General features: G+C 43.9%; 1 protein-coding gene across 2 annotated transcripts in view; it reads right to left on the minus strand.

Moving 5' to 3' along the window:
* GTF2IRD1 (GTF2I repeat domain containing 1) overlaps positions 1–20758 on the minus strand; it is a 169149-nt gene extending 148391 nt beyond the window's left edge. For both annotated transcript variants that reach the window (XM_087717210.1, XM_087717209.1), the window contains exon 1: positions 20600–20758. In XM_087717210.1, coding sequence (XP_087573336.1) covers positions 20600–20758 — 159 coding nt within the window. The remainder of the gene's footprint in view (positions 1–20599) is intronic.
* Between the last annotated feature and the right edge of the window lie 2539 nt (positions 20759–23297).

Consider the following 23297-nt stretch of genomic DNA (forward strand, 5'->3'; position numbering starts at 1 on the left):
ACTCAAGGACTACCTGTACTTCTCTCCTCCCCGTGTTCCCTTTACTGCCCCGGAAACCAGGAACAGCCCTTCTGGAGCTCTTGCCCATTCCAAGTTCCTACTGAGGGCTCACCTGCCTTTTATCTGACCGTTCCATGGGCTGTATCTTTTTCCCCTTGTTCTGACCAAGGCTTTCCAAGAGCCTGAAGCAAACTCCTCCTCCCAACAAAAAAACCCTTGTATTAATTTACTGTGAACTCTGCTCATTTACATCCAGCAAAGTCTTTCAAAGGAGGATTTACAGTCACAGATATTATCTGTCTTGGGGAGCTGACAGGCTGATATCTGCAAAACTTGGCAAGGAGTCTCGGAGAGGAGGGGCCATTCATCGTCCACTGTGGCCTTACTCCCAAGTCGACCCCTGTTCTTTAGCTGTTCCCTTTATCTGACAACTCCGCACGTGCACACTGGGAACAACCTCCAGTCTGTCTCACTGATGACTAACTCCGAAGGCAGCTGATAACTGGCATACGGTTCTGGTCCCCCCTCTGCCTCTGACACAGAGCCCTCATCAGAGCCTTCCTCGGACTCCAGGACTGGCCCATGTTCCTCCCCAACCTCCTCACTGTCCGAATCTGCTGTCAGCTCTGCTGGTCGCTGGCGAGCCACAACATGCCCATCCACCACAATTAATCCCACAGGTAACTGGCATATAGTTCTCCCGACAACATTTCCTTCTAAAATTATACCAAGCATTTGTTAGATTGTCCCGAGATGCTTAAATTAATCCGTACAAATTTTAATATAGCCTTCCTTCTGGTGATGTATTTCTCTTTTTTTACAGCAACAGGAAAGTAGCCATCCTTTTAGGAAAGACTTAAATAGACTTTAAAATTAAAGACAAACACATTTCATACATCTCGTGTGAAAGGACACGACTGCCTCATGAATCAGGGCAATTTTTTATTTGAAAAAAAATAAATGAAAACAGTAATTGGGGGGTGCCATCCTTGCTAGCACTAGCTTGCTGTATACCACCCTGGACAGAAATAACATAAATTGTTTATAACAGTATTCCTCAATATATTTTTTTCTTTTGAAGAAGTTAAACATGGACATGTCATTTTCATTCCACTAGTGTCATATATCAAGCTAGCAAATTCTAATGTTTTCTGTTTAATTCTGCTTCTATCAAAGCTCTTTTGAACCTTTTTTGCTTTTTTTAACAGTATCTGTAATAACAGCTTTGGGGAAACTTTATATCTGGGACAAAAAAAAATCTGAAGGAACCTTCTTCTGTTATCAAGCAACAAATCTTTTCTTCTGATTTGACAAGGAAAAACAATCACGATACTCAATCATCCCATCTGTTGGCCCCGCAAATGAACATGAATGAGAGCTCTGTAGATTCTCAGCAAACACTGATATATTCTATATCAGATGACTGGAAGTCACCTGATATTAAGCATGCACTGGTTTGTTTTCTTTGCAATAAGTTCCTAGTTCTCATGGATGCATACATTCCAAGCACACCCTCCTGAGATAAAATGCCTGATGAATGGCATAAAAAGTAGCATTCTAGACTTTTAAACTGTCCCTTTTTCAACAGACTTCTAGTCCACATAGTTAGGCCTGAAAATGCAGGTAATCTGTAATAGTGATCATGCCCATCAAGTCAACTGTTGTAACAGTCATAAAACACGTCATCCATGTGACCTATCCAATTTTACAATCGTTTTTTTTTGGGGGGGGCGGTTTCTTTTGGCGACTATTGCAATTGTAAAACAAATGCCATAGTCGTTAAACAAACCCATGATTCATTGTGAGACAGTTTTGCCAAAAATTGGAAGTAAATGCCGGTGTTCTGACCCAGACAAACCCTCTGAAGCAGGGATAGGTTCTGGATGGCTTTACTGCCGATTCCCTCGTGTGTGCACTTGATGCCCGCTGCCTGTGCATGCACAATTCAATTAAAATTGTTCTGCGCTTGCGCAAAACTTAAAAACTAGATGGCAGTGCCGATGGCACTGACCAGGGTACCAGTTAGAGGGTGTAGCAGGCATTGATCGCCAGTTCCAGTGACCCACGCCGCCATACTACTATTGGTTCAGCCGAACTGGGCCAAACCGGTAGGAACCCAGCCCTGCTCTCAAGTGAACTCAAAGATTCCTTTCTTTCAGAACTGGGTCATAAGTACCCCCAAGGAGGTATGTCATAACTTCAGTTGCTAAGCAACTGGTCATAAATCAAGGACTACCTGTATTCAATCAGTGCCAGATGACCAAGGAACAGAATTGTAATATATTGCTCATATAATGTATTGCTCTATATTCGCTATATTCTGATACATGAAATATTAAAGAAAACACACTAGCAGCTGAAAGCAATACATTCTGAAGCAATTAGCATAATGTATAATTTTGCATTTAGGAAGCCAGTTCTAGTTCATCAGTTCAATTTCATAATGGGCGATGACTAATCATAACTGTACAGAAAAGGAGCTGTATTCATTTTGCCGTAATGAGCAAAACCCATTTTAGCACATTTCCTCTCCATGGCTGTTTCAATATTATTCCAGTGTTGCACCATCGTAACATATCTACCTTCATCATACCCATAGGTTGAGATTCCCAGGGAAAAGATCTGAAGGGGAAAGGAAAGGAATTTAGGATGATTGCTTTCACGTTTTCCAAAACAAATGGAAAGGCAATATCTAAAACAAGACAATATTTCTTCATAAAAAGTGGACCTAATTGAGTTTAAAAGGTTAAAGGTTCCCTTCGCACATATGTGCCAGTCATTCCCGACTCTAGGGGGCGGTGCTCATCTCAGTTTCAAATCCAAAGAGCCAGCGCTGTCCAAAGATGTCTCCGTAATCATGTGGCCGGCATGACTAAATGCCAAAGGCACATGGAATGCTGTTACCTTCCCACCAAGGTGGTTCCTATTTTTCTACTTGCATTTTTACATGCTTTCAAACTGGTAGGTTGGCAGAAGCTGGGACAAGTAACAGGAGCTCACTCAGTTATACGGAACTAGGGATTTGAACTGCCAACCTTTCTGATCGACAAGCTCAGCATCTTGACCACTGAGCCACTGTGTCCCACTAATTGAGTTATACACCTGCAAATTTAGAAAGCATTGCTGCAATTTAAAAAAGAAAAGTGATACGTTTCACCGGTAAGCCAAACTAGGAAACCAAAACCAAGGTAGGTATTAATGTTACCTTTATTGTGCGGTTACAGTAATAAAGTAACAAAATCTTGCAAGTGTGACAAGTCCCCCTCCTGGGCCTTTAAGTTCCAGAGAACTAGAACGTGAGTTCTGAAATGCTTCCTCCAGCTCCTTTCCTGGTTTGGAGTTAGATTTCTTTTATCAGACCATTACCTCGGCCGCAGCTCTTCCTCCTGTCTCCCAAGGTTATTCTCACAGCCCATTACAAGGGCCAATGGAACTGTTTAGGACAGTTCCCCAATCTTTCTGGCTTTGCGGATTGGTGGGGGTGGTGAGAGGAGATGGTTCCTTGTGAGCCATCAGCAAGCAAATATGCGCCCGTCATTCTCATGCAGATGGAGCACGTGCTCGCCTGCTGTTCGCGCAAATGAGAATACGTGCGCGCCCTCACCTGCCATTTTCGCAGCCCGGTTCCAAACAGCTCACGGGCCAGTAGTATGTTGCAGCCCAGGGATGGGGAATCCCTGATGTACAGAACAGAGGCATCCATTGTACAATTAAATGACAAGAATAGCATTGCCGTAGTGGCGCAGTGGTTAGAATGCAGTACTGCAGGCTACTTCTGCTGACTGCCAGCTGACTGCAATTTGGCAGTTCAAATCTCACCAGGCTCAAGGTTGACTCAGCCTTCCATCCTTCTGAGGTGGGTAAAATGAGGACCCAGATTGTTGGGGGCAACAGGCTGACTCTGTAAACCCCTTTAGAGAGGGCTGTAAAGCACTGTGAAGCGGTATATAAGTCTAAGTGCTATTGCTATCGCATCATCATAAGCTCTATCTCTTTAGTACCAACATCATCACATCATGTATATGTGCAAAATATGGGTGAGAACTTCACTGCAATTGTGTGTGTGTGTGTGTGTGCACGCAAGCACACACACACACACACACAGACCTTCAAGTCAGTGTTGATTCTGGCAATTGCCTGGACAAGACTTTGCAATTTACTTGGCATGGTTCTAGGACTTACAGAAAGGGGCTGGCACAAGCTCACCCAGCTGGCATTGTCCCTCAGGTGGGACTAGAACTCATGGTCTCCCAGTTTCTAACCTGGTGCCTCAACCACCACGCCAAGCTGGCTCTCACTGCAGTATTACAACTCTGCTCTCGTGATTTTGACAAAGCCTCTGATCCTGCAGAGTCCTCTTCTCCCTAAACGTTAGAAGGCATCTTATCTCCACACTCAGCCCTCTATTCTCACGGTTTTCTGTGTTTAAATTGGACTTCGACCAGACAGCCATTCAAGTGGAGTATTCTCTGTAAAAGACACATGGCAACCCCTAGAGTTTTAGGCCAAGTGTAAAACAGCTTCTTTGTGTTTTGTATTTCCCATCTGATGTTCTCAAATGAACTGGAGTACAATTTTTAGATCATCTCCAAGCAAGCCTGGCCACTAGTTAACCTTCTTAAACGGAGATGATGGAGAGTGTAATAAAACTTTTCCAGAGAACACTACGCTGGGGACGATTGCCCTAAACGTTTGACTCGTCTGCTGATTTGGCAAGATCAAGCAAACAGCCGCATTTAGGAGGGGGCAGAAAAAGAGATCATCACATGCCAGCTTTGGAGGGAGGAATGGGCCACCGCTACAGAACAACCTTCCCCAGAGAGAGAATTTAGAACAATGGTGGAATAATCAAAAGTAGATCATCAAGTAAGGCAGTTGGCCTCTTGTCAACCAACAAGGAATGACACAGCCTATATCCGTGATGGCGAACCAATGGCACACGGGCTGGAGGTGGCATGCAGAGCCCTCTCTGTGGGTACGTGCACCGTCGCCAGCTGCTCTTCTGGTTTCCGGCGCACACATTTGCGCTGGCCAGCTGGTCTTTGCAGGCGCTGGAGTGCCACAAAACAACTGGAAAATGGCCTGAAAAATGGCCAAAAACCAAACAGTTTTCCAGCTGTTTTGGGGCTATTTTTCAGTCCTGAAAATGGCCCTAAAAACAGCCTGAAAATGGCCAAAAAACAGGCAAAAATGGCCAAAAAACAGGCATGCATGCCAACCAGCTGCTCTTCAGGTTTCCAGTGCTCCATTGTGCACGAACACCAGCTGGCCAGCACGCCAGAAACCCAAAGACCAACTGGCTGGCACGTGCATGCGCACCGGCCAGTTGGTCTTCAGGTTTTTGGCACTGCGGCACACGCACACGCCACATGTGTGATTTCAGCGCTCAGTGCTGAAAAGATTCGCCATCTATATATTCAAATTTTAGCAAGGGCCTTTGCTGGAAGAGGATACTGAGCCAGAGAGCAAGGAAGTATGTTGTAAGCAACCTCGTTAATTGCAGAGAAAGAAGGAAATGGCCTTGAGGAGGAGATTCAACTCCTCCTCGAGGAGGATGCCTTAAGGGGCAGTGCTCATCTTCGTTTCAAAGCCAAAGAGCCAGCAATGTCCAAAGACGTCTCTGTGGTCATGTGACCAGCATAACTAAATGCTAAGGCACATGGAACGCTGTTACCTTCCCACTATTTTTCTACTTGCATTTTTTACGTGCTTTTGAACTGCTAGGTTGGCAGAAGCTGGGACAAGTAATGGGAGCTCACTCCGTTATGTGGTGCTAGGGATTCGAACCGCTGAACTGCCGACCTTTCTGATCAACAAGCTCAGAATCTTAGCCCCTGAGCCATCATGTCCCTAAACAGAAATTAAATATACAATATTAAAGTGAGAGGTATCTGGTTTGGCAATAATATCTATGTAACATATCACACAATTGTCAAAGACTATGCATTGCTATGGTGGACAGGGATGCATTTGTCTGTAATTCTTTAAACAAAATATGGCCTTTTCTGGAGAAGAAAGGCAACTGCATAATCCCAGGAAGCTGCATAATTCCAGGGGAAAAAATGCAGCTGCCTTAAAGAATTGCAAACAGGTGCAGCATTCCTTTCTCTGTGCTCTTCAGTATGTATGTATGTATGTATGTATGTATGTATGTATGTATGTATGTATGTATGTAAATCCAAAATGCAGTGGTATAGTACAAGATGACAAGTAAAAATACATAATCAAGAAATGCAATTTGAAATAGGTGCTTTGTAAACATATCTGTGGCAAGTTTCCCCATCCACTGTTTTGCAAAAGCATTCACAACAATAAATATCCATCAGAATCCAAATATAGTGTTCCAACTTTAGATGACATTTATGGCTCCTTATTTTGTTTCTACTACTAGTAAAGAAATGAGTGAGAAATCCTCATTTTTATAATTATTCCTGAAGAGGAAGAAACCATTATATAAAAGGCTTCACGTTTAATTGAATATATCAAAGCCAAAGATGCAATTCCAGTAAATTAGAATTTGCTCACAGAAATTCCCAGATTAAACCATGACATCTCCAGCAAGTGATAGGAAAGCTCTTTTTCCACCTAAGGCCCAGAAGAAATAGTACTGAATTAAATAGACTTAAAGGTAAAAAAAAAATGATATATGCAGTGTTATATCTTCATTCATCTGTCAAAAGGGTTTTGTGGCTCCCAGTGTTTTATTTCCTGTGGGAAACGGGTCCAAATGCCTCTTTGAGTGTTTAAGACTGCAGACCCCTGCTCTGGGCTGTGTGTGTGTGTGTGTGTGTGTGTGTGTGTGTGTGTGTGTGTGTGTGTGTAAAAAAGGCAGCACTGATCACTGATCATAACAGCAGAAGAACAGGCACTAAGCAACAGATTCATAGAAGAGGGATTTACCACACTAGATAGAACCCAAGGGATAGATCAGTGTCCCTCCGCTGAAAGATGTATGGACTTCTACTCCCAGAATTCCCAGCCAACCATCTAGGAGTTTCCACAGAAGATCACGCAGGATAATAGAGCTAAGAATCTGTGGGAGTTCTGGATCCAGAAGAAAAGGAAGACATTAGATACTCAACCAGACACTGTAGTAGTAGACAAATTAATAGACAAAGACCAGAAGAGCTTGGTAGGCCAGGCAAGCGGGCGAAGTGTCCCTCAATGTGGGTGATGTCGAGTTGGCCATGCCCACCCAGCCACATGACCACCCAGCTGGGCATTAGGGCACAGAACCAGTTGTTAAATTATTTGAATCTCACCACTGTTGCTCATCATCTATATTTCTGAATCTTAAATTCCATTTGCTCGTGTCTAATGATCCCAACAGCTATTTATGCCAGTGAGACCTGAAAGCCCTCAGCGCATATTAAGAAGAAACTCAACGTCTTCCAATAAAAATGCCTTCACCGAATTCTAAAGATTCACTATTTTGACCATGTTACTAATGAAGAAGTGCTCCAAAAGGGTTTCTCTTGCAAATTACATAACACTGTCACACGCAGAAGTCTCCAACTTGCAGGTCTGTAAGGAGAAGAACAGAATTCTCAAGATGGCAATGAGATGGACACCCACACACACCCACACACACAATGTCCAAACAACCAAGAGGACACCCACAAAATACATGGTGAAGAACGTTCATAGACGACTTAAAATTTTTAAACATCACTGGGAAGATGTTGAAATACTCACCCCAAACCGAAAATACTAGAGATCCCTTGCTGACTGATATGCTATATAGCCATGATGGCAAACCTATGGCACAGGTGCCAGAGGTGGCACGCAGAGCCCACTCTGTGGGCTCGCATGCCATCACCAGCTGCTCTGGTTTCTGGCAGAAAACCAGATCTGCGTGCCAGAGCCCTGGAAACCCGAAGACCAGCTGTTCACCGTCCAACTGGTCTCCGAGTGTCCGGGGGTTCGGCACATGGGCATTCCGGTTTGGGGTCTTAGTGCCAAAAAGGTTTGCCATCACTGCTATATAGCATGGGAGGATCTAATGCTAATGTTAATAACTCTCTTTCTCAGTCTATCGGCTTGTTGTTTTTGTGTGGGAACATTAAGAGAAGGAAATGTTGTGTGTGCCACATTGCTCCTGAACAATAAAGAGGATATGAAACAGTGATGGGATTCAGCCAGTCCGTACCTATTCGGGAGCACCGGTTGTTAACTTTCTAAGCAGTTCGGAGAACCGGTTGTTGGAAGAAATCTCCTTTTGTTTTTTCCCACTTTACAGGACTAATCTGTAAGGAAGGCAGGAAGGAAACATTCTGGTGTTGTTTCTAGCCTGATCTTTATTGCCCTACTTACAGAAACCGCCTCTTCGGTTAACCCTTATTATATTGTAACAGCTAAAGCGAAGCGCCCATCAACGTGAGTGACGTTGAGTTGACCACGCCCACCCAGTCACATGGCCACTGAGCCCCACCTACCGAACTGGTCACTGGGGCAGAGAACCGGTTGTTAAATTATTTGCATCCCACCACTGATATGAAACCAATAAAGCAATACACCTAAACAACCAAAAAGTATCTAATGCCCCAAGAACATGACATGTCCACATTCTAGAACCCTCAGAGGTTAAAAACAACAGAAGAGATCTTAGTTCAACACACAACTTCACTCTGAATCTTCACCTTTTCTCATAGGGGCTAAAATCTCACAGGGCTAAAAAAAAGGTTTGGGAGATATAGTCTCAATATCTATGGAGATCACCAAGTTGTGGAAATTATTTATTAATACTGATTCACTGGTACATTTAAAAAGAGCGTTGGTGTAATAGTTAAGGCATCAGCCTAGAAACCAGGAGACTGTGAGCTCTAGCCTCATCTTGGGCCTGAAGCCAGCTGAGTGACCTTGGGCCAGTCTTTTTCTCTCAACCCTTGGAAGGAGGCCATGGCAAACGACTTCTGAAAAACCACTTCTGCCAAGAAAACTGCAGGAACTAGTCCAGGCAGACTCTGAGAATTTGACATGATTGAACAGAAGAAAAAAGAATGAAATATTTACAGTCTGTTCACTAAACATAGGACCTCAAAAGTTAAACACCAGGTTAGATTTTCCAATAGGTGGTCAAGGCCCACCCATACAGGCTCACGGTTCTAGCGGAGCAACTGGTCACATGATTACCTCCAGCGACCTTCTGACAAACAAAGTCAATGGCGCAACCCGATTCACTGAACAATCGTGTACTAACATAACAACTGCAGTGATTCACTTAACAACCGTGGCAAGAAAGGTCCTAAAAAAGAGATAAAACTCACTTAACAACAGCAACAGAAATGTTGGGCCTAACTGTGATGGTCATAAGTTAAGGACTACCTGTAAACAATCAGAAGGGAAGGATAAAGGATCATAATATAATCAAGCCAAAATGAAGTGATTTTGTTTAAAGGTAACACAAAAAGATGCCAGCCCTGCCTTTCATTCAGAATCCTAATAAAAATAATTCAAAAAGCTTCCTCTTTTTCCTGCTTTGGAAGAAATCATTTTGATCACCATTCGATTCTTTAAGATATTTTAATCACTGCCTGTGTCTTACTTTGCTGCTGGGATTTTTCTCTGATGGTTCCATAGCACAACTGTACCCTACTAATTTTTATCTGATTTGGGGTTGAATTTTATATTAGTCATGCTTTATTTCATTGGGAATGTAAGACGTTCAGGAAGATTTCCAAGGCGGAGCAGAAATAAACTGATAAACAGAGAAACAAATAACATTGACTTGTGTTTGGGGTAAGTGCTTCCAAATGAAAACGAATAAGAGATTCCATAAATGTTTCTTCTCCTCCTCCATCAAATAAACTTGCTGGCCAAGACTTCCTTATTCCTTGATTTAGTTTCATTTGGTTTGTTTCCATCTCTGATTTTAACATCTGTTGTTTTGGTTTACTTGGCCCACAATAAGTTTAACCGGAAGGACAGGATATCAACTCTTTTCAAAGTAAAAAATTAAAAGTCAACCACCTGTACAGTCCTCAGCCAGGGCAATAGGCAGCTGAAGAGTTAGTATATCACCTGCCTTCTCAGGTGATTTAAACAACAGCCAGCTGTTTTCCACTGACTGAAACCCAAGTCGGTGTTCTCCCTGGCAAAAGATTTTTCTTCTTCATGAAAAAAGATTTAATTCTCTTAGGGGGCGTTATGAAAAGACTTCAGCCACGGCTCCAGAGCATAGCACTCGACATATGCCATTTAATGACAGCCACTGTTTAAGACAAGGCACATTCTGTGCTTGCCTACCCTCTTGAGATTCAGTTTCTAGAAGCTGAGAGGCCATCAGGCCTGCTATCAGTTTGCGCTAATCAAATTTTATCAAGCCAGAGACAGTTGCAGCCTGTTTAATGGAGTGTTATTACCATTCCAGACAGCAGGCTGCAAAAATCCCTTTGTTATTACTATTACTTCAGCATTTGCTTGCTTCAACTTACCCCAAGGTGCTGCTACCCAGATGTCTTGCAACTTGCAGAATTCCTAACCTCAGTGTCTTGGAATCTGGGAAATGTTATTCCAAAATAACTGGAAGGTTGATTTATACTTTCATTGTGATTGGATTAATGGTCTTAGGCAATTACAATGGTTACCGGAGCAAAATGTGGTCAGATGGAATGTTCCTTTCCCTATACTTCATCCCCAACTTCCATAGAATTTCCCAATTTTTACAACAGGGCTAGTTAATTCTCACTATGTCTTTTTATCTACTGGGTATAAGAACCTACCCTTTGATTCTTGGATTTACTGTTGGACTAGTGGATATAAGAATTCATAACCTTGGATTATGGCTGTAGTATTATTGTAGCACTAGCAATAGCACTTAGACTTATATACCGCTTTACAGTGCTTTACAGCCTTCTCTAAGCAGTTTAAAGAGTCGGCCTATTGCCCCCAATAATCTGGGTCCTCATTTTACCCACCTTAGGAGGATGGAAGTCTGAGTCAACCTTGAACCTGGTGAGATTTGAACTGCCAAATTGCAAGCAGCCGGCAGGCAGCAGAAGTAGCCTGCAGTACTGCACTAACCACAGGGCCATCGAGGCTCTCCTTCTCATCGTCTCTATTATCCCCTCTTATCAGTACCATTATTATGATTATTATTACAATGCAATGCAATATCATTTTTATGATATATTATTGCATTGCATGTATACTGAGAGCATCTGCACCGGAGACAAATTCCTTGTATGTCTAATCACATTTGGCTAAATAAAGTATTCTATTCTATTGGAGAATGCACCTTAAGTATATACTTTATACTTACATACAAGTAGTTCTTGACTTAAAACCATTTTATTTAGCAACTGTTCAAAATTACAACAGCACTGAAAAAAGTGACTTATGTCCCGTCCTTGGACTTATGACCATGACAGCAACCCCATGGTCACATAATCAAATTCAAGGGCTTGGCAACAGATATGTATTTAAGACGGATGCAGTAATATAGTGTCACGTGACTGCCATTTCTACCCTTTCCAACTGATTTCCAACAATAGCAGTTAGACTTATATACCGCTTCATAGGGATTTCAGCCCTCTCTAAGCGGTTTACAGAGTCAGCATATTGCCCCCAACAATCCGGGTCCTCATTTTACCCACCTCGGAAGGATGGAAGGCTGAGTCAACCTTGAGCCGGTGAGATTTGAACAGCCGAACTGCAGAACTGCAATCAGCTGAAGTAACCTGCAGTGCTGCATTTAACCACTGCGCCACCTTGGTTCTGTAACAAGCAGCATCAATGGGAGAAGCCTGATTCATTGAACAACTGCAGAGATTCGCTTAACAACCATAGCAAAAAAGGTCATAATATTCGGCCTGGCTTACTTAATAATTGCCTTGACTTAACAAAATAAATGTTGGCCCTGATTGTGGTTATAAATTGAGGACTATCTATATACTAGTGTTATGTATCTAGATCAGGGGTAGTCAACCTTTTTATATCTACTGCCCACTTTTGTATTTCTGGTAGTATTACATTTTTCTAACCGCCCACCAGTTCCACAGTAATGGTGATTTATAAAGTAGGGAAGTAACTTTATAAAATTTATAAAGCAGAGTTAGCAAACCCCTACTGCCCACCATGAAAGCTGGAATGCCCACTAGTGGGTGGTAGGGACCAGATTGACTACCACTGATCTAGATAGAGACCCAAAAAAGCTGTTTCTATGTATATCTATACAAACAAGGTTTGATTTATACATCAGATTTCTTCCTGAATATTTACCTGCACTTTATGCACCATGTTTACCTAAATATTTAGGGAGATGATATGTTAGGGGGTTAAGTTAGACTTTTCACCTATTGTGTATTCCTTAGTTGATCATGGTTGAAAAGAGACTGGATTAATACAGAATAATACAGTTGGAAGGGATCTCAGAGGTCTTCTAGTCCAACTCCCTGCTCAAGCAGGAGACCCTATTCCATTCTAGACAAGTGGTTGTCCGGTGTCTTCTTGAAAGTTTCCAGTGTTGGAGCACTTTTGAACTTCTGAAGGCAAGCCATTCCACTGGTTAATTGTTCTCACTGTCAGGAAATTTCTTCTTATGGGTTGGTTGGCTCCTTGATTAGTTTTCATCCATTGCCTCTCGTTCTGCCTTCAGGTGCTTTTGAAAATGGGTTGAAACACTTCCCCTCTTCTTTGTGGCAGCCCCTTAGATGTTGGAACACTGTCATGTCATCCCAGTCCTTCTTTTCTCTAGATTAGTCATACCCAGTTCCTGCAACCATTCTGCACGTGTTTCAGTCACCAGACCCATAATCATCTTTGTTGCTCTTCTCTGCACTCTTTCCAATGTCTCAATCAGGGGTGGCATTCACTTACCTTCCCTAACAGTTTGCAAATGTGAGCATGTGTGTGGTTGCTTCGTGGCACAACAAAACCGCGCTCGTCAAAATAGCGGTGATAAAACCTCGTCGCTAAAGCCGCGACGTCATCACCGCCGCGACAACAGTGCGGCGACAGAAGGGCGCTTTAAAACAGCGCGGCGGCAGAAAGCAGATTTAAATTAAGGTAAGGGTTAGGATTAGGGATTTGCTTTAGGGTTAGGTTTAGGGTTAGGTTTAGGGTTAGGTTTAGGGTTAGGTTAGGCTGAGTGCTTCGAAAGGCGTGGATTTGCCCTCCGCCCTTATGTCAGCGCGGTAAGGTCGCATTTGCTTTAGCAATTCGGACGGCGCGGATTAGCACTCGCGCTTATGTCTCCGCGGATAAGGGCTTCGCGGTATTGTGGTGGAACCTGGTCGCTTCGCTTCCACGCATGCACTTTTGGAGAAAAAAGGACCTAAATGGGATGGCATAGAGCCATGGCAGGTGGGCAGGGCCACCCGCAATTTCTGCTACCAGTTCAGGCGAACCATTCCAAACCGGCTGAATACCACCTCTCGTCTCAATGTCTTTTTTATAAGGTGGTGACCAAAGCTGAATGCGGTATTCCAGGTGTGTTCTTATACTAAGATTTTTAAAGTGGCATTAAGGCTTCAAGTGATCTTGACTGTTTAATTCTTCATTTAATCAAAAAGGGATTTTGATTAGGATCAGGCTTGGGGGCTATGGAAGAAAAAATTCCTCAAAGATTTCTCCAATATAATCCTGTAAGGGAGGGAAAGAGTAATAATGCTGCCGAATACTCCACTTCCTCCCTTTCAGGCACATGACCAGAGTGGAATATATACAATTTGTCCAGCCATCCCTGTATTCACGCAGAAGAGAACAGCAGACATACAGATAGTTCCTCCATATATAACCACAACTACACCAGCCTTTCCACTGCTAAGCAATAATCGGGCCCAATTTTTGACCTCTTTAGCTATGGTTGTCAAACAAATCTGGCTTCACCCATTGTCTTTGTTTGTTGGATGGGAAAGTCACAAATGACAATTTTATGATCTAGAGACACTGCATCCTTCTAAATACATCCTTGGACAAGCACCCAAATTTTCATCACATGACCATGAGGATGCTTTGACAGTTTCACTTTTCTTAATACCAACGTAAGTCTGAGTGGTCACTACACAAATGGGCATAAGTCAAGGACTACCTGTATCGTTCTGATTAAATAATCAGATCGCCTTTCCAAATCAGATTCACGGACTAAGTCAGATTGAGGTGGATCTTCCATCTAATTGGACACATATTAGAGGTGGCTCAGTGGCTAAAACGCTGAACTTGTCGATCAGAAGGTCGGCAGTTCAGCAGTTCAAATCCCTAGTGCTGCGTAATGAAGCGAGTTCCCATTGTACCATCTTCTGACCACCTAGCAGTTCAAAAGCACATAAAAATGCAAGTAGAAAAATAGGGACCACCTTTGGCGGGAAGGTAACAGCGTTCCGTGCGCCTTCGGCATATAGTCATGCTGGTTACATGACCACAGAGACGTCTTCAAACAGCGCTGGCTCTTCAGCTTTGAAACAGAGATGAACACTGCCCCCTAGAGTCGGGATGACTTGCACATATGTGCAAGGGGAACCTTTATCTTTAGAGGTGAAGCCTAAACGTCTACTTTTAAAAACTTAGTAATATTTACTGATTTAATTTCTAGAGAATCTCTGGAGAAAGGACTGAAAAGATAGCTATTATCAAGGAGAGAAATGACTTGTTTGGTTGAGGGCCATATTTGATCTTTGAGTAATTTATGAGGTGCTACACCCAGAAATAAGGAGCCAGGATATTTTTTTTAAGAGAGGGTATCAGAAACATTACATATGATTTAACAAGTTATCACCAATTAAATTTAATAGCACTGCTGATGCTTGGGAGATCTGTAGGAACCATCCCAAGACCTTCAGAAACTATATGCAGCCCCAGATTAGATTCCACTGTTATAACAATACACTGTTTATGAAAAAGTGAACAAGATAAAGCAACTGTGAAATGCAAAACAGAGATACTAATTCATCAGAGGGCCCAGAAAAGGTGTAACTGTAAGCAGACTCTCTTGAACCCTGATCTGTCTAATCAAAATATGCTGCATTTTGTCCTATTGTCACTGCCCTTTGCACATGTTGCGATGCCGGCGCACAACCTTATTGGGTACACAAATTAGCACCTTGTTGCCAAGTAGATGAAATAAATTTCAGATAATGGCAACAGATTAATCAGAGGGCCTTTGGCTAATGGATACACGCACATAGATAGATGACTGCCAGGGCCTCTGTTATTAGCAGAATTAGGGGAAATGCAACACAAAAATCACACAACTTTTGGAAAGGGAAAGTTTTTTCTACCTCAACTCTCCCAAATCTTCAGCTGATTCTTTCACAGCATGCTGCTCCATCACAATAGAGCTGCCCCCAAATGTTGTTTATTGCCCTAAACCAGGGGTGTCAAACTCGATTGAGGGCCGCTTCAGGGTTGTGTTTGACCCAGGGAAGGGCATGACCAGGGTGGGTGTGGCCAGCTCGACATCATTTGTGTTGTGGGTGACTGTGGTGGCCCAAGCACTCTGCCGGCAAAAATGAGCTTCCAAGCTCCGTTTTTGGCTGCGATAGCCTCCTGCAACCCTCTGCCAGCAAAAACAGAGCTCGGGAGGGCTGCCCGCGACCCTCCCGAGCTCCGTTTTTGCTGGCAGAGGCACCGCGGGCCAGTCCTCCACTGTTTTCAGAGCAGCCCCACGAGCCAGGTCTCAGCACTCTGCAGGCCGGCTCCAGCTTCCAGGCCTTGGATTTGACACCCCGCCCTAAACAATAAAACATCGCCTCAGTGATCTTACCAGCCTCCTGGATGTTGGTGACAAGCAGGGAAATCCACCACGATAAATCAACTTCTTAATCTCTTACCGCCTTAAGTGTCAAGTTTCTACAACTGACACACTCCTGTGAGCAATTAAATTGTCTCTTAGCATTCCATGATGCTGCAAGAGTTCCGCCAATCAGGTAACCTGTATTTGTTCCATTGATTTATATAACAGAATGCCGCTGATTACTACTGTAGCAAACTTGAAGGAAGTAGCTTTACCCCATGGACCAATTAAAAGATAATACACAGCCTTAGTCATATCTCAGCTGTAAAATGGACATAGATGGATCTCCCAGGTGACTTTGCTATTGAATGTCTAGTTGCATTATATAATCTACTAGCTGTAACTTATAGAGAATATTAATACTTTCACAGTGCTTTCTGATCTCTCAATGCTACCATGACTCAAGCCTTTAGACTTTAAGCCTTTAGACTTAAGACTTCACGCCTGAAATTTGCAGATGATACAACAGTGATTGGTCTCATTCGAGAAAACAATGAATCTGCATACAGAGCAGAGGTGGGTTCCTACCGATTCAAACCGGTTCAGCAGAGTAGGTAGTAACTCGGATGCCCATGGCTCCGAACCAGTACTATAGGTGCTTGTTTTTGGGTTGTTTTTTGGTTCTGCGCATGCGTAGAAGCAATTTTTTCACTACTGTGCATGCACGTGTAACGCGCATCAAGCACATGCACACCCAAAGTGCATCCCTGAGCAACCGGCAGTAAAAGAATCCAGCACCCACCCTTGATACAGACGGGAGGTTGAACAACTAGCCTTGTGGTTCAACCAGAACGATCTTGATCTAAATACACTCAAAACTGTAGAAATGGTGGTAGATTTTAGCAGGAAGCCTCCTATACTATCTCCTCTTACCATACAAGACAACAGAGTATCAACAGTAGAGACCTCCAAGTTTCTAGGATCTATCATATCTCAAGACTTAAAATGGATACCTAACATCAAAAATGTCATCAAAACAGCACAACAAAGAATGTTCTTTCTGCGCCAAATCAGAAAGTTCAAACTGCCTAAAGAGCTGCTGATTCAGTTCTACAGAGGAATTATTGAGTCTGTCATCTGCGCCTCCATAACTGTCTGGTTTGGCTCTGCAACGAAAGAAGACAGACACAACCTTCAATGGATAATTAGAACTGCAGAAACGATACTTGCTACCAACCTGCCTTCCATTGAGGACCTGCATACTGCATGAGTCAAAAAGAGGGTGTGAAAATATCTGACCCCTCACATCCTGGACATAAATTGTTTCAACTTCTACCCTCAAAATGATTTTACAACCCTTTCTAAGCAGTGTTCAGAGTCTGCATATTGCCGCCAACAATCAGGGTCCTCATTTTACCGACCTTGGGAGGATGAATGGCTGAGCCAACCTTCAACCAGTGAGGATCGAACCCCTGGCAGTCAGCAGAATTAACCTGAAATACTGCATTCTAACCAATGTGCCAGCATGTCTCTTTACTTGGCTTCCTCCTGTAAATTAATCAAATAAACCAGGGGTGTCAAACTCGCTTCATTGAGGGCCGCATCAGGGTTGTGTTTGACCTTGGGGGGCTGGGGTGGGCGTGGCCAGCTCAACATCACTCGTGTTGGAGGCAACAGTGATGACTGAAGCGCTCTGCCAGCAAAAACGGGTTCCAGAGTTCCATTTTCAGCTGCAACGGCCTCTTGCAACCCTCTGCCAATGAAAATGGAGCTCTGCGGCCGGCCTTCCTGAGCTCCATTTTTGCTTGCAGAGGCACCGTGGGCTGGTCCTTCGCTGTTTCTAGGGTAACCCTGTGGGCCAGATCTAAGCACCCCGTGGGCTGGCTCTGTCCCCCGGGCCTTGAGTTTGATACTCCTGAAATAGCCTCTTCCATGCTCTACTCACTTTTTAAAAACAGAATACAACCCATCCCAAAACTGCAACTATTGTAAAGGTAAAGGTTCCTCTCGCACATATGCGCTAGTCGTTCCAAACTCTAGGGGGCGGTGCTCATCTCTGTTTCAAAGCCAAAGAGCCAGTGTTGTCCGAAGACGTCTCCGTGGTCATGTGGCCGGCATGACTAAACGCTGAAGGCGCACGGAACGCTGTTACCTTCCCACCAAAGGTGGTCCCTATTTTTCTACTTGCATTTTAATGTGCTTTTGAACTGCTAGGTTGTCAGAAGATGGTACAATGGGAACAAGTAACGGGAGCTCACTCCGTTGTGCGGTGCTAGGGATTTGAACCACTGAACTGCTGACATTTCTGATCAACAAACTCAGCATCTTAGCTACTGAGCCACTACTGAGGTTCTCATAAATAAGGGAGCTTCAGTAAATGGTACACCAGTGGACCCATTTTACAGAAAACCACTCATCCTGACAGTACATCACTCATGGTTGCAAAATAGTGCACAATAATTCTCAAGATGAAATGTATTGTATTATCTGATAGGAAAAGAAAGTTTCCTGTGAATGATACAGAAGTACAGATCCTTTGATCTTTCTCTTCAAAATTTGTTTGGACCTACCAACTTCCTGGCCAGTTCATTGATCTGATCATTGAATCAGTTTAACTTGTTAGGTTAGGAAGCCTATTAAATTTCCATTCACAGGGCAAGCTGAATGAATGTGCCAGGACACACAACATATTACAGCAAAGAAGGCCCAACAAGAATCCTTTCCATGCACCATCTTCCCTGTCAAAAATGTCATTTTTCAGAGGGATTCAAGCCATGTCAAAATGATGTTTCCAATCCCCACTGCAGAATGCCCCCTCCTACCTACCCCACCAATAATTCCCTTGCAGAGGGGCAAAGCCTACTAGTTGGATCTCTCTCTAGGTCTGGTTAGTGGTTTTGCTGGTAAGAAAAAAAAGGAGGGAGTGTCTCACCAGTTAAACACTTGTTTCTATTTTTAAAATAAGACTGTGCGTGCTGCCTTGGTTCCTCTCCCTCCTTCCCTTTCTCTCCCCTCTCCCCCCCCACTCCAACCTTTCTCCTGCAGCCTTTGCTTGCTCATGGATAAATCTATTTAAAGTGTTTTGTTTTGTTATTGGTTTATTTAGCTACAGCCATGGATAACACAAGGATGAAAATTGTGACTGTCTATGTGTAAGGTTCATTTGCACCATAGACTATTTCATGGCTGTATCTGTCTTAGGTTTATGGTTTTGATGCACGTACAAAAATAGCAGCTATTAGCATCTCACAGAAAATAATCACGTCCACCATATTAAAAGTGCTGTTTAGGAAGCACTTTTCTTAAAGAGTTCAAATTCCACTGATGCAGCACTTCATACCGAGTGTGTATCGAAGGCTAAATGCTAAAAAAGAAATCTTCCTTCATCCAATGTATAGCCACACAAACAAATCAACCAGCAATTTTTTTGGGGGGGGGGGATGTTGTGTCCAGTACAGAAATAAGACTGGACTCTCAAAACTGTACAAAATAAATAAAGCCTCTGTGCATGTGCAAATCTATTTCTCCCAGCCACAGATCTAGCCACAAACAGGCCCTACAAGATTTTCACTTTCAAGGTTAATGTTCTCGAGAGATCATCTTGACACCTGGTTTTGGAACATTTGAGCACACGTTTCAATCATCTGATAATTTGGATTAGAATAAGAAACACCAGGCGTGTGAAAGAAAGCTTCGGTCTTTCTTTTAGACTCCAGGCGGAATTTGAAGTAGCCTGGCATGTTAAAATAGAACATCCTTAATTACAAAGGTAACAGCGCATCAACATGGATAAAAATCATGCACAACCCACACATTTATTATTGGTTTAGGAAACGCGCTGCTTGGAAATGGATGCTTCCTGAAGTTCAAAAAAGAAAATACATTCACCCTTAAGAAAAAAAATCAATGGGTTTAAGCTTTTTACAAGAGAGCCATCCATATTTAGACTGAGAGGGAGGCAAAAGGCAACCAGGTGTGCTGAAGTGGGCGAACCAAAAAGTGGTTGAAAAGCATCACGGAGAAGGTAAAGAGAGAAAAGGGGGGGATTTCAGTTATCAAGTCACTTTCTTCCTTTTGGCTTTTTCACTTTGACCTCATTCCCCAACCGCAGCAGAAAAGGAGAGAGGGGATTTGGGGGGGGGGGTCCCCTTTCCCACACACCCCTCAGCATCTACTGCAAGCAACGATTTGTGCAACTCAGCCTGAAAAGAAGCCCTCCCCCCCACCCCGCAAACACACACACACACACACACATACAGACCCACAAACACAGCAAGAAAATAATCGCCGGAGAAAATGACAAGTCAGAGACACCGGTACAACTGAAGAGAGAAATCTCCTCCGGGGATCGAAGGGGAGAGAAACGATCCCCCTTCGATCCTGGGTCACCTCCCGGAGAGCAGATTCCGCTCCCCCCCCCCATTTCCAGGCTTCCCCCCCATAACTTCTTTCATTGAAAATAATCCCATGTCAGTCTCTCTCTCTCTCCCTCCCTCCCCAAAGGCTGGCCGAGAGCGGCCGCACCATCAAGGAGAACGGGAGGAAATGCAAAGGAGAAGGAAAATGCCAAGCGGCCGTCGTCGATCACCCTCGTACCAACCATCATATTTCGCACAGATATATCAATAATAATAACGACAATGCAGATTATTATGATCGCGGGTTGGGGGGGGGGGAAGAGAGATTAGAGGGATGGAGGAGGAAAAGCGGGCTGGAGGATTGAAAAGTTTTTTTTTTTCCTTACCGCAAGGGATCAGCCTCTCCCCGGCTCCTCCCGCCCGGATTGCAGGGTTGAATTAATCTGTAAAGACGAGAAGGAAGGAAGGAAGGAAGGAGAGAGAAAGAGGAGGAGGAGGAGGAGGAAGAGGAGAATGGGAGATTGGCAGAGCGGTGGGGCGCGGGATGATTGAGGGGGGGTGCGATTCTCACCCGGGCTGCCTCCGGGAGGGAAGGACGGCTGCAAAAGGGAGGGGGTCCTGGGCCAGGCAGAGGCCCCCCATGCAGCCAGCCCCTGCTCCCGGGGGCTGCAGACAAGGCGAAGGGGAGGGGGCCTCTTTGTTCTGTAATCCCAGTAAGATTGCAAGCCATTCGCCCCGGCTCTAATCCCAGCCCAGCTCAAGAGCCGCCTCCATTGGCTGTCATTTACATACAGGATTAAGAGGCAGGCGGGCAGGCGGGCAGGCGGGCGGGCGAGGGGGGAAAAGAGGCAGAGATCGCGGGAGGTTTCGCGGGTTTCCCTCCGGGTCCTCCCCCCCGAAAGCCGGAGCAAACCTGGGTTTCGGGGCGGGGGGGGCGGGAGGGGTGTTAGAAAAAGAAGCGAGGAGAGCAAACGATTGGAAAAAGTTGCGGGAGGTCGCTGGGGTTGCGGGCGCGTACAGGTAGTCCTTGATTTGCGACCGTCGTTGGGACCGAACATTTCTGCCAGGCTTTGGTCAAGCGAGCCTTGCTCCGTTTGACGACCTTTCTCTCCACGTCGGTGAAGTTGTTCAATTCGCAAAAGGGTGGTTCACGGGGAATTTGGCTTCCCCCATCAGAAGGTTGCAAAACGGGACGAGCTTGGGACACCGCAACAAATGGGAGTCCGTTGCCAAGCATCTGAAGTTGGATCGTGGGACCCTTGTGGGATGCCGCAACAGTCACAGGACTGAGGAACGGTCATAAGTCGTGTTTTTTCAGGGACGTTGTAACTTTGAACGGTCGCTAAATCAACTGTTGTAAATTGAGGACTACCTGTATTTCTCTTTTTAAGCTAAAGGTGGGCCGGTAATCGAACCGTCGCTAAATAAACTTTTGTAAATTGAGGACTACCTGTATTTCTCTTTTTAAGCTAAAGGTGGGCCGGTAATCCAACCGTCGCTAAATAAACTTTTGTAAATTGAGGACTACCTGTATTTCTCTTTTTAAGCTAAAGGTGGGCCGGTAATCGAACCGTCGCTAAATAAACTTTTGTAAATTGAGGACTACCTGTATTTCTCTTTTTAAGCTAAAGGTGGGCCGGTAATCGAACCGTCGCTAAATAAACTTTTGTAAATTGAGGACTACCTGTATTTCTCTTTTTAAGCTAAAGGTGGGCCGGTAATCGAACCGTCGCTAAATAAACTTTTGTAAATTGAGGACTACCTGTATTTCTCTTTTTAAGCTAAAGGTGGGCCGGTAATCGAACCGTCGCTAAATAAACTTTTGTAAATTGAGGACTACCTGTATTTCTCTTTTTAAGCTAAAGGTGGGCCGGTAATCGAGTCCAGAAGAGTTAGGTTGGGTAAGGAGAGGGCAGAGTAAAGGGCGAGGAGGAGGAGAATGACTTTACAGACAGAAGATTTCACCCATCTGGGCATCTCCAGGTTTTTTTTAAAAAAATCATTTCTGGATTATCTTTCCAATCAACCAAATAACTAAAATGTATTCCTTTCCTTAAAGATTCTTGGAGGAGAAATAAAAATGGGTCATTAAGAAATAGATCTGCAGAGATACTGGTGGTAAAGCCGTTGAGAGTCCTCACGCCCCCCTAAACCACAAGACCACAAGTCTTACTCACAGCATAGGAGTATGTCATCCATGGGTGATGAAAAAGGAGATCCAGTTTTGGTTGCCACCATATAAAAAAAGATATTGAGACTCTAGATCAGTGTTTCTCAACCTTGGCGACTTGAAGATGTCCGGACTTCAACTCCCAGAATTCCCCAGCCAGCGAATGCTGGCTGGGGAATTCTGGGAGTTGAAGTCCAGACATCTTCAAGTTGCTAAGGTTGAGAAACACTGCTCTAGATAGAGTGTAGAGAAGTGCAACAAAGATGATTAGGGGACTGGAGGCTAAAACCTATGAAGAACAGTTGCAGGAACTGGGTATGTCTAGCTTAATGAAAAGTAGGACTAGGGGAGACATGATAGCAGTCTTCCAATATCTCAGGGGCTGCCAAAAAGAAGAGGGGTGTCAAACTATTCAAAGCCCCTGAAGGTAGGACAAGAAGAAATGAATGGGAACTAATGAAGGAGAAAACCAACCTAGAACTAAGGAGAAATTTCCTGACTAATTAATTGTTAGAACAATTAATCAGTACAACGATTTACCTCCAGAAGTTGTGAATGCTCCAACACTGGAAGTTTTTAAGAAGCAATTGGACAACCGTTTGTCTGAAATGGTATAGGGTCTCCTACATGAGCAGGGCATTGGACTAGAAGACTAGAAGGTCCCTTCCAACTCTTGTTATTCAGATCTTCACCCAAAGTCCATGAAATTGTCCACTCTACCTTCCACTTCTTGCAGGGATCTAGATTGAATCACCCAGAACCCAGTATTTGCTTGAAGATGTTATCACATCTTTTTGAGCTATAAAATCCATTGCCAGGTTAGAATTGCACTCCAAAGTTAAAATCAGATGGGATATTACTGTCTTAAATAAATAAATTCCCTCAGCCCTTGGGGATCCCTCCTGAACTTCCAGCTCCTGTTTGAGATTAGGGTGCCTCTCCACAGCCATTGTGCTCTTTCCGGGACCAGTGTGCATGGCGCTGCCCTTGAAGATTAACCAGAAACTGGTCCAAAACATAGCAGTACACACTGATGGGACCCCATGTAATATTTTTATTGTAAAAACAGCATTGGCTTTGTTATGGTCCGCCCGTGGCC

The sequence above is a fragment of the Thamnophis sirtalis genome, unplaced genomic scaffold, assembly GCF_051295495.1.
Source record: "Thamnophis sirtalis isolate CommonGarterSnake01/CBP01778 unplaced genomic scaffold, rThaSir2_p1.2 scaffold_6, whole genome shotgun sequence".
Lineage (NCBI taxonomy): Eukaryota > Metazoa > Chordata > Lepidosauria > Squamata > Natricidae > Thamnophis > Thamnophis sirtalis.